The 12,590-nt window shown below is 40.3% G+C and overlaps 1 protein-coding gene across 1 annotated transcript in view; it reads left to right on the forward strand.

Annotated features, from left to right (window-relative positions):
* The window catches only part of SH3BGR (SH3 domain binding glutamate rich protein), a 29,337-nt gene that overhangs the window by 14,417 nt on the left and 2,330 nt on the right, over positions 1-12,590 (forward strand). The window contains exons 4-5 of the mRNA XM_087758030.1: positions 6,260-6,373; positions 10,972-11,001. Coding sequence (XP_087614156.1) covers positions 6,260-6,373; positions 10,972-11,001 — 144 coding nt within the window. The remainder of the gene's footprint in view (positions 1-6,259; positions 6,374-10,971; positions 11,002-12,590) is intronic.

Raw genomic sequence — 12,590 nt, forward strand, 5'->3', positions numbered from 1 at the left:
TAAATGGCTCTGTTTTTCCACTTCTGTAAAAGCAGAGAGAAAAAGGAGGCTTTGCTAAGTGCTTTGAGAACTACAGATGAAGAGATACCCAGGGGAGGGCCACAGTTGCTATAAATGTCTTTGACACTGAGTCCCTGTGTGATAAGGAGCAAGTGATTTAAACTTTCTGCTTTAGCTGTACCATCTCCCACCAAGGGAAATAGAAATTACTTGCCTACCTCACAAGGGTCTTGTGAGAATTCATTTAATTAACATCCCTAAAGCCATGAAAGGCTTAAAGGACTGCAGGTATCACATATTATAATCATTATAAAAGATACATGGAAAATCAGTGAGATAAAGAAAATTGCATTTTTCCATCTTCCCACTTCATATATTATCTGCTCCTTCACGCAAGGTTCTGTATAGATAGCATGTCTATGAGGCAAAGTAGCAATTTTTTTCAGAATTCATTCTTTCCCAGCTGTCAGCAGAGGCTATTAAAGTTTCTACTTCGTGACAACTTTGTAAATGTTGAAAATAATATGTTTGGTACATTCTGCTGGGCAGATGAGTGTTAGTGCTATTGGTAGCAAGCAAGTATGGTTTATGCTGATTAACTGCTGCATTAGTGGTGGTGGTGATTGTTTCAGCCCAGCAAGTGGAAATAAGTGAGAGTGTTATAAAAATCCATGTAAAAAGTGGATATTTACATAATAATTGTGTGTAGTTTACATCACCTCCCTTTTAAAATCTGTTTCTGAATTTGAGAGAGACATATACAAGTGTTTTAGCATTTATCGCAGAGGTGTTTCTCAGCATCTTCACTGCATGACAGTCTGGCTGTGCTTTGTCATACAAATAACCTTGCTGCACTGCTTCTGCTTTCCATTCATTAGGCTGTCAATTCAACCTTAGCATGAAGTACAGTGGATGGCTCGTGACATCGATTTCCAGCAGCATGAATCTGGAATAATGAGTCAGATGTGGAAGAGATGGGGATGATGGCACATATGACAGGGTTTCCTACTAATATCTTCTTAAAGAATTGTATTTTTTTTCCAGAATATGGTGATAATTTGTAAAAGAAGCAAACTATAAAGCATGGAAACACCACAAAACAGTCACTAAGCATTTGCTTTCTAGGGGTTTTTACCTCACTGAGACATTAAAAAGATTAATATGAAGCTGATATATACTTTTGCCTCAGAAGATTCTCTTTCCTCTTCCATCCATCTTTTGTTGCATGTTGTACCAGCAGTAGAGAAGCTCTTTAATGAACATGATGCTGTTTCACAGCGCAGTCCACAAGGATCCTGACCCAGGACTGTTTCGAGCCTATTTTCTAGAGCAAGCAGAGGAACTTTTTGCTACTCCCTTAACAAATTACAACTTCCCAACAAAATACTTGTAGTTAAATTCATTGCCACATCAGCCGGCTGAGTGTAAAGTACATGTTTCAGTTCTGCAGATTCTCATTTTTGTAGCCCTGACTTCTCTCTGGGTTAGGTGGCTACAACTTGTCACCAGGCCTACTTGTCCAGTGTTTACATCGAACTGTTACTGCTAGGTATTGGAGCTCTGATGATGCCAGAGCCTAATGTGCAAGCTGATCTACAATTGCAGGGTGAGTCTGATATGCCTAGGACACATCAAAGTTGTCACCAAGGTGCAGATTGACTCTAAGACACATGTAAAGAAGCTCTGAATACACACAGATATAAAGGAGATCTGCAGCAAAGTAGTCTTTTCACACTTACTTATTTAAGTATCCTCTTAGAAAAAAGCTGTAATTGTTTCAGTAGGAAATAGCAACTCAACATCAAAGTTAACCAGGCTGGCTGGAAAACTGGCTGGGGGGCAGCTCCCTAAGTAGGTGCCTATCCCTTCCTGCAGCCAGCCGTGTTCAGACCTCTGCTAAGGGCTCTGGCCAGGTACTACTGTACAAATGGCCAGTTGCTGTGTCCATCACCGTGTTCCCGGATCCAATACAATCAAGTATTTAGATGCCTGGATGGCATATGGAAACTTCTGCAGGTCTCGATGGAAAGGTCAAAGCTCTAAATGCTAACTATTTGCTTAGGTCACTGTGGAAGTCAGGCAAAGATCTTCACACTTTTTTTTCCTATCTACCAAGTACATTTTTGTCCTTAAAGGGTGCTATGTGGCCATAAAACTCAGTGACATTACAGGAAATCAGTACATATTTTTGGTACTTCAGAAAGGGTCAGTTAGCTCACATCATCTTCTCCCTCTCTTGTTGCCTCCCCATCGCACTGGTTGTCATGTTTTCTAAAGCATCATTTAACAGGGATGAGTAGCACAGTTTTATGTGCCTCAGAAAAGAAGCAGTCATAGTGTTTGTGTTAATAAACTCTTTAGTCTATTAATATGAAATACCTTCTCACTTGAAGGAATATCTGGTCTAGAATACTTCTAATCTCTAAACACATTTCATGGCAGGCTGGGGTTTAGAGGACAGCTGTGCTTTGTGTCTAACCCAAAGATCTCTCAAGTTAGTGAAAGAATGATCCCATTTAATCTTGGATTAGTGGCATGAACAGTGATGTGCCAATAGTAGACGTGTACACTTGAGCTATAATCAATGTAGTTTGCATGTCTAGGGTCAGGAGTGTCAGTCTTAGCTGCCCCCAAAGTTGGGTACGTTTCTTTTTAAAGCTCATATCACTTTTATGTTTAGTCTGAAACTGTTCTCAATATTCTTGAAAATGCTCTGAAATATTGGTAATGTGTGAACAGCCCGTTAAAAGCTCCAGCTGCACCACTTGTTTTCTAAAATGGCACAGGTGAATTGTTTTGTCAATGAGATGCCTATTACTTAAACAAAGATGACAAACAGTATGCTGTATTACTACACCTTCTGAGTATCTTAGCAAGATTTGAATGCAGGTAATTAATTGCTTTTTATTTTCAGGGACAGTCAGTTTTTTGGGAACTTTATTAACTGTCATGGAATACTGCTTCCATTTCCCAGAAGTCCAGAGAGTCAGTAGCTTGTAGCAAGATCATTTAGGTTTGCAATTGCTCTGTGGACTGTAAAGATGATTTACTTGAGCTGAGGGTCTGTTTTCAAATCTTGTATGTACTTCAGTCCTTAATCTTAGTATTCTTGGTCTTAATATCCATAATCTTGATATCCCAACATCCGGAGATACTTGAGCTTTAGTCTTTTAGTTGAAGAAGACTTCTACTAAGACCACTTTGAATTACAAATTTACAGTATATGCATTTTATTTAAAGAGAACATGACCTGTCAGCCAATCTTTATAAATGGTACTTCATTTGAAATTAGTTAAAAATTAAATTTCATGTTTCTATGGAGAGCTAGTAGAACGATGATATTCCAAGCATCACAATTCTCCATTAAATTAACAAGGACTCTGTATGTATTTGTGCATGTGTGCGTGCGCGTGTGTTCTGGCTGATAACACACTGCTTCTTGAGTTCAGTTCTTTCAGCTACAACTTTTTTTTGCCTTATGCTCTGAGTAAGTATGTGATTCATCTGAGATATTTTACACAATAGGTTTGTTTTAATTAGAATGCCATCTTCAGTCTTTATGTATTTTATGTATCTGCCAAAAAAATATTGAGTACATAGATTTTAAAATGAAATGTTAATATACATGCCAAAAATAAATATCTAACCAATTTAGTTTTCATTAACACTATCCTTGTCATTTTAGGAACTGCTACAAAGAAAGTATCTGTAAGGAAGTTATCATTTGCTTAAGAAAACAATGTATTAACACAATGTTGCACAAGAGAATTGCAATATATGTCTGTGTAGCTACATATTTTAATCTTCAAATGTTTTGTTAGCTTGTGGGGAAAAGTAAAAGATAAATTAAGCCAAACAAATCATGTAGATCTGTTTTTAAAAACACTGCCACCAGCACCAGAGTGCAGTGAGCCCACAGTTTTAGGTGTACTTGAAATGAGACAATATTGCCAGAAAAAGAAGCCTTTTCTCTTTCCTCCTTCCTCTGGCTCCTTCTGCTTACTCCCAGCTTCTCCTTCCTCTCCCCAAGCATCCCCCACGTGCTGGCAGAAACATTCATGCAGCTGTGTAACAAAGTCTGCAAATTTTGTGAGATGATTGATAGAAATGTTTTTCTTTTTAAAGCTTTAATCTTGATCAGCCTCCTCCTCCAGTTCACCACACAGCCCTGGAAAGGCTTTTGCTGCCAGGAGGGCAGGGGCAGGGCAGCGCTGGGAAGGAATGCAGGGAGGGTGATGCTTGCTGCTTAGACGTTTTTTGCTGTTGTTGTTTTTCTCTGCAGAGAGGAAGGGGAACTTAAGAGCCTATGTGCCTACTCTCTTTTCATTACAAGCTCCTAACATATAGAACATGTTTTCCATGATTCAGAAGGAAATTGCCAAAAGGGCACCAAATCTTACAGACAGTGAAGTTTCAAGAAAAAGATAAAACTGCAGAAGTATTTTGTCCATCTTCACTCTGTCATATCTGCTTCCAAACATTCCTGACCTCCTTTCTGTCATTTTTGTCCCCATCCAGCAGAGCATCTCAGCAGGAGGGCATGCCTTACGTTGCACACCACATCATGGGACAAAGATTCCTAAGTCAACACTCAGCCAAGTCTGCTCTGGGGCTAAAAGCCAGATAGCTATGCTAGTGTCACACTTCTGCAGGCTAAGTACGCTGGCTGAAGAAATCATATATGATGAGGATACTGGAGGAGGACTTGTGAAGCTTAAAGGACAAGGGATCATGACTGGGGGCTTTTGTTTAACTGTAGAGACAAATGAAATTATGGAAAAGCAGAAAAAGCCAGACCAACCAGGTGGATGAGTTGTAAGGTCTTGGTCACAGGGATGAGAAAGGAGCTCATCTTCTAATCAGGGATGTGTTGCTCTGCGCAAAGTGTGTGAGACTTAGGATAACACAGGACAGGACCTCCCCAGAGCCCAATTCTCTGTTGCTGGAGGCAACCACACCAGATAACACCTCTCAGAAGTGGTCAAATTCCCTTTTAATGAATTAGGTCCTTTGCCTCTGCTTCTCTACTAGAAAGACCTTCCAAAATTTCACACTGCTGATGATTAGAATTTTTATTTACAGCCGGTTTGTACTAATTTTGCATCTACCTCAGTGCTCTTCCTGATCCTACCCCTCCCTGATGTTTACTCTGATCTATTTTTAGAGAGCCATCATATCCGCTCACAGCGTTACATTCGATAGATTAAAGTAATGAAGCTTTTTGTCACCCTTTCATAAGACAGGCTCTCCACTCCCTCAAATATTCCTGTAGCCCCCCTCTGCACCTGTTCCAGTCTGAATTTCTCTTTCTTGAGCCTGAGCAACTGGAACAGTACAGAGCGATCCAGAGGAGGTTTCGCCTTGGCCTTATACAATGACATTAATATTTGCTTTCAGCTCTGCCAGCTGTACCTCACCTCATACATCTGAGGATCACATTTATTACCTCTTTCACTGTCACATCACATTCGTGGTTCAGTTATTCTGTGATTATTTAAATACATCCATCTTTTTCTTCTTTGATGATCATCAACTAACAAGCTCCCAAAGTGCAGTAGAAACATCTGTTTCTAATCTCTGTCCCAGAACTACCTGTCCCAAATAATATGACTTTGCACTTCATGCTATTGCATTTCATCTTATTTCTATTGTTCCACTTGAGGCTATACAGGTCTCCTTTTATCTGACACAGTGTGTGATCCAGTGTGACCTTTCACAGCTACCTAGCAGAAAGTACAACAAGACTTAAAATAAAGAGCCTTCTATGGCGCTGGAATAAATTTGATAGACTGGTGTGTGAATTGAGGAACAGTTTCCTGATGATTTTAAACAAGAAAGTTAAGAGACTATATATGAAATTCTTTATTACTTCTGTTTTTCTGTAGCTTCTTGACAAGTTTAATTGGAATGCATGCTGGTGAAAAAGGCTTTTTTTTTCTGAAGCTAGAATGTGCCACCAGGGTGAGCATCAGTTTCTATTAAACTTTCCACAGAAAAGTTAGAGAAACTACTATGCTCTGAAGAGGAAGAAGTGCTGGAATTCATGTTTTCCCTACACAAACCCCATGCCTTTACCAACAGATCAACATGCCAACAAGTGTTCCTTTCACAGGAAGATGTCCAGAAGGGTATATTTTCATTTGACTCCTGAAGCAAGATTAGAAAAACACCTCCCAAAACTGTAAAGTCAAGAGTTTTATAGAAATGAATTGTTGGTTATGTGCCCTGAGGCTAGCAATGACTTCTCCTTTGCTGCCAGGAGACTGAAAAGTCTGATGCCGCGGAAGAAACTGAGGCACACACAGAAGACAAGGCAGATGAAGGGGCTCATGAAGAGGCTCAGTCTGATCAGTCACCATCAGAAGATCAACAGGTAATTTTTCCTTTTTCTCTTTGTGATATGAGGGTTTTACCTGTGCTAAGCACATGAAACATAAACCCACAGGCCCTCCTGGTGTGCCTCAGGGTGGGAAGACTGATTGCAGAGTGGCCTGTTTGTCTTTTGGATGCATTTTCTTTGGCATCATGGTGATATGAAACCTAGATAAAACTCCAGGGAACTTTGCTCCGAATCTTGAACAACAGGAGTTGTCTTTATTTTACAGTTTCCTTTTGCCACTCATTACCATAAGTTTGTTTTTTTTTTTTTTTTTAATGTTCATTTGGAACCAGTCACTAGTTATGGAGAATAATTTAGGACTAGACATCCGAGCCCTGTCTGTATGGAAAAATTTGCTGCTATCAATGGCCAGCATCTGCAGTGCTCGTAAATCTAGTTGTTAATGTTTGTTGTCATGTACCAGCATTGACTGCTGTTGCAGCAAGCCAGATCTGACAGTGTCTTCTCCAGGCCATGCAGAAACCCCTGGGCAATGCAGAAATGGAGACTGTTGTTATCCTTTCTGCCTGCATCTTGGTCTGATATTACAGTCACATGGGCAGATCTCAAACTGCAGTGCTAAATGTTCTTGGAAGAAGCCATCTGAGTTCCTTCAGTTCCCTAGTATAATATCCTGCAGTTAGCTAACTTCAGTAAAGTGGTTGGAAGGTAGATGGATCCTGCGAAAAGGGACCATTCTGTTGTGTGTCGGTGTCTTCCTCAGTGGGGTGTTTATGTTACTGGTCAGGTTCTAGACCCAGTAGAGACTAAGCAGAAATGGATCCTGTGTCTGGAGATAGGGATCCAGCTGCTTTATTTCTCCTGCTGCTCTGACAGTTTGGCATTTAAGGATGGGTTTATGTTGATGTTGCAGTGTCAGGTGCCTCTCTTCCCAAAGAGGCAGGTCTACTGCTGGATCAAGCACTTACGCTTGTCAGATTTTTTTGTGGTTTGGAGATCAGATGGCCCCATGGAATATCTGTCACAAATGCATCATCTCTTTTACTAAAGAACAAAACAAACGTGTTTTGGTTTTTTTCCATCTAGCTGCAATATTTTTCCAGAGGAAACACCTCTCCCTAAGCCTTTCCCCATTACCCTTTTTAACAATGACCAAACCAGTCATTGTTAGGCTAGAAAAGCACCCTTTTAGACAGCCTCATGAAAGTCTCACACACTGGGCAGTCCCATCTAACATTGCAAAATGGCGATGATGAGAGACAGTCCTCAGTGGGAACGGAAATTTCTCCTTAGAGTATATCCAGGCACTTCTTATGTCTCTGTGAATTTCAGCCTGCACGTGAGTGCCATCAACTACCTTTTTCCTCGGCTCTTAAGAGAAGCCCAGTGTAAAACTGCAGTGCATCCCCTGGCTGGATTAGGTTACTTGTCATTCTGTCTGGCAGTCTACTCTAATGTTTTTCAAATGACAACAGAATGCTGGAACATGTCTGCAAATGTGTCAAGCAGCTGTGTATGAGAGGTTTTGTAATGACATAATGCAATACCACTCCTATACAACAAGCACCTTGCTCCATTTCTCACAGAATGGATTGGATCTGTAAGTGGAAAATATGTTCTCCTTTAGTTTTACAGGGAGGGGACAGGCAGAGGAGAGAGCACCAGGCAAGATAGTGTGTATGAAGAGATCTTTCTGTGGTTATGAGGGCATAAAGTATGGTTAGTCTTACAAATCCCCCCCCTTTCACCTGTACAGTATTGGCAGTGTCGAAATGTTCTTACATGGTCTTACATAAGGAGGAGCAAAAGTCTTCATGAAATCGTCCAACTCTGATACCCACCTTCATCATGCCAGGTGTATATTAGCTCCTAGAGGAAGAAAAAAAGCACTGTTTCTGTTCCTGTCTCACTCATTTTTAGAGAGGGTACTCAACACTGCAGGCAGCAAGGTACCAGTGGCTCCTGCCAGGGAGACACGAAAACCATTTTTCACCTTGTTCCACCGCCTCCTTCCCATGTCACCTGGGACAAATCACTTCAGTGACGTGGCATCTGTCCATCTTGCCACAGTTCATCCCAATTATCACTTCTATTGGGATGGCATGAATCATTCTGTAGAAATTCTGGTATTCACATTCACTACAGACAGCACACAGAGGATGAGTTTAGATGAGAAGAATAACTTTGAGGCAGCTACAGTGAGATGAATTCCACTTTTTGTCTCTGTATCTCATTTTACCCTTATAAAAGAAAGCTAGAATAACATTTCCTTACCTGCCCACGGTTTTATGAAGTTAAATACATTTAAAGACTGTCAGATTGCTGTTGGAGTATCTCCATTGGATGTTAGGTCCTAAAGGATACATGTAGTATCAACACAGTAATTTCAGTGTTTCCCTCTCTTCCTCTCATTCTGCAGCCCAGCACATCTTGTTTGACTGCTTGACCACACTGAATAGATGTTTTATGTGTGCTCTCCCCACCCATGTCTTGTTTTCTTCTCGCTTATTAAGAGCTGGTCTCTGTATACTGAGTTCTGAAAGTGTGATCTTTTTATCAGCGTCCCACTGTGTTTTGCAGCCAAACAGTTGCATCTTTTGAATAGTAGTCAGGTCCCTGTTGGAGTGGCAACTTACTGTTTTGACAAACCCTCAAATCAAAATGCCATAATTAAAACATCGCGGTTTTATGTCCTGCTTCTGAATTAATATACCAGTGGGAATCTAGTATTGGCATTTTGGCCTTATTTAACACTCAGTTTCAAACTGGCTTAAAAATGACTCTCTGATGTGGGGTGTAACCCAGCTGGCTTTTCTCCACTGACTTTGCAGGAGAAATGCCAGTGCTATAGAAAAATTCTGGAAAAGTCTTGGCGAGGTAAAGATATCGCAGTCTTTGCCAATGAGCACAAGACAGATAACAAAATAAACCGACTGTCTCAATTGTGGAGCTGCATGGAGGGTCCCAGATTTCAGAAGGCTCCTCCAATGCCTCAGTAGCAGGAATGGCAGCCAGTGGTCAATGTGGGTATGTGTGGAAGCTGCAGCCCTCCCCTGCTGCTTCTGCTGCCCTTGCTGGGAGATGCAGGAGTCCAGAAGCTCCAGCTTTTTGTCTCAGGCTGGTATGACCCTGAGGAAGCCAGTGAGAGATCCCAACCCTCTGAAAAACGAATCTCTTAATTTAGCAGCTGCCTCCAGAAAGCGTCAGGGATAAGTGCACCGTGCGACAGGTTGTTCTTCACACACCTCACATCAGACTGCCTAGGCTTCAGCAGCTCCAGCCCCTCCTTCGCACAAGCACCCAGGAAGCCCAGAGCAGATGTCGAAACAGAAAGTCCCTTACACAGATCCAGTAGTAAATAACAGAAACAGCTTTCAGCCTGGGTTGCCAAGGGACAGCTGCACTAGGGTTTATTTAGATTATGACATTTTTTTTCACCTTAAACCTGTTGCATACTTTCCTTCCCTAATCAATTCATCAAGCTTATCCTTGACTTCTTCCTAAACTTTTTCATTCCTAATCCCCATCCTCTGATGGAGAAAGTTGAGGAACCATTTTGTTTGGATATAGTGTCCCTTTTTCTTGCTTTGTCTGTCCCTTTGTTTTTGAGTTTTTTGAGGAAAAGACTGTGACCTCCTATGCACGTGGCACAGCAAGGGCTCTGCTGGTCACTAGATGTGACGGTAATAATTTTCCTTTATTTTTACTATCTGATTTTAACTTTAGATTTTAGCTTGGGGGTTAGAATATTTTTTAAGTGGTGTCCCAGTTATATCAGTTTGCAGTACAGATAAGGCTCACTTCAGGGCAGAATTATTTTAGAAGCATGTTCAAAAATCATATTGTAATGCAAGTCTGTATCTTGCCTCAGCAATTCCCCAGGCCATATATAAACCCTGGCACTGCAGCTCACTCCCTTATCTCAATTCATTCTATGCAAACTCGTATCAACCGGTCATGCCTTCTGCATGGTACTATTCTATTATTTGCCCTTTATCTTTGGGATTTTGTGTGAGATTAGCTCTTCTCTCCAATAACCAGCTTGGTATCTAACATTAAATTCTATTCACTGTACATTTATATTTTTTTTCTCTTTTTTATCTCTTCTCTTCATCACTTTTGCTCAATCCACAGTCTAAACCCAGCTTGTATTATTTCTTATTCCCCAGTACTGTTGAGCCAAGGCATCTGTTCCAGCCTACAACAGTTAACAGAATTGCAAGCCAGATTCTGAGTGATGATATATAACATAGATAAGGCTCTGTATAATTCTGATTTAACTTTCATTTTGCAGACAAGCTAATTACAAAAAAACCTCAAACCCCACCTGAAAAATCAAACAAAACCCAAGCTCTAATGCTTTGCTTGTCAATGAAGCAGATTTGGTTGGAAGTATCTGAGAAAAAGGAAGCTGTATTTAATGATTTTATAGTCCTTTTTCAAAGTAAAAGCTTAGCTTAAATGTGCTTTGTAAGTTAATCTAGAGGACATTATCTCAAAATAAATCTACTGAATTCCACATAATTTTCCTAAATTCAGTGTTTAATTTCTGCTATGTTTTGTCTGTATGACCTCTGATATTCTTTCTTTAATCTATCTTTTAAACCTTTTCGTTTGTATCTCTTATGTAGGAAAGCAAGGAAGAACATGCAGCAACAGGGGTATAGTATATTTGGACATTTTGCTTTTATCTTTTGTTTGTGTGCATTTAATTCCTTTTCAGTCTCATTGCTTCACCCAAGAGAGTAAATTCTCATTCATGAAACTAAATATACTAGTATTATATTCTGCTAGAGAAAATTATTGGTCACATCATAGTCTTATTGTTTGGGAACAAAGACAGGCCTTTAATCATTAAAAGCTGTAAATGGGAGAGAAATTGTCTTTCACAGATTCTTTAATAAAATTTGCCAAGGACTCCCAAGACAGCTATATCTTTGACAATCGCTAACTAACACCATGCTGATTACATCTTCAGTGGTATGAATGTGAGAGAGTCATTCTGACAATTTAGGCAGTTCTGCCTGTAAAGGAAATATTTTCCTTGCCAGAATTTGTGAGACCCAGGTGCAAATCCTTATACACTTTTCTGCTTTGCCCAGCATTGCAAGTTTATGCCTTGAATGTTTCCTCAGTGTTCCCAGTAAAACTAATGATTACTTTAGGCTATTTCCCACTACAAACCTGCAACTAATAAGAGGACACATTCACATCTTCCCACTTCCAAACTGCAATACATGTATATATACATGTGTATACATACACATGCCTGCTGTCAGAGTTATGTATTGTGGACCTGGCAGCTGAAACAGAGCTCCTGGACCTATGGGCAAAGCGTGGGAGCTCCTGGTGAGATTGGCGAGGGCTGTTAAGGCTGATTAGTGCACCCCAGCACCACTAACTAATGCTTCAATGAAGAAAAATACCCATTTTTTCTGTAAAAGGTAATTGACTTGAATTTTGAACTGAAGTTGTTAGTATCTGAAAGATGTTGCTTGTCTGTGAGCTTGCCTGGCCCTGTTTCAAGCAGTTCTAATGAAAGGCACCTTTCCTGGGGGAAGATGCTGAAAGAGGCAATATTCCTTTGGCACGAGAACTTCTAATCCAGCTGACCTGTGTGGACATTCGCGTTACGTTTCTAGTTTTGCAGGGATGATCCCTTAGTGCAGCGGTTTTCCTTGAAAAACAATGATTAAAATCAGGAATCTTGATTACAACAGGTCCATTCCCAAGCACATGTTTAAGCAAGTTTTTACTTCAGTGACTCAGGTGTGACTCTCTTATAGACAGTTTGTGCCTGAGAGGGAAACCTAAGGTCTGTGCTGCTCATATACTACCTGCAGTCCTGACTGAAAACTAATTATGTGTTCTTTGATTGGTTGATTACACCAGGAAGAAATTCCCACAATTTTTGTAGTCTAGGTAGTATATGAAGGTATGACACTTTGAGATAAAGCTTGTTTGTACATACAGATGGAGTGCCTTTGATCAAGAGTTTGCTGGAAGAGAAGGAGCAGAGAAGCCTACAATGCCATTTTCAGTTGTTTTTTCCAGAGCAGGACTACACTTTGAAGCTTTATTTACTAGCTCTTAAAAGACAATAAACACAGATTGTTGTCTGTGTTACGTAAATGCTAGCTTTCAGGTAACTGTCCATTTGGTTGACTGAAAGAAAGGGCTATTGCCTTTAAATTGCGACATTTCTCCTTTATAAAAGAGAGAAATAAGAACTTTTGAAACAGAAACAAGG

Source organism: Nipponia nippon, unplaced genomic scaffold (assembly GCF_047370975.1).
Source record: "Nipponia nippon isolate SJK-2023a ecotype South Korea unplaced genomic scaffold, ASM4737097v1 scaffold_2, whole genome shotgun sequence".
Taxonomy (NCBI): domain Eukaryota; kingdom Metazoa; phylum Chordata; class Aves; order Pelecaniformes; family Threskiornithidae; genus Nipponia; species Nipponia nippon.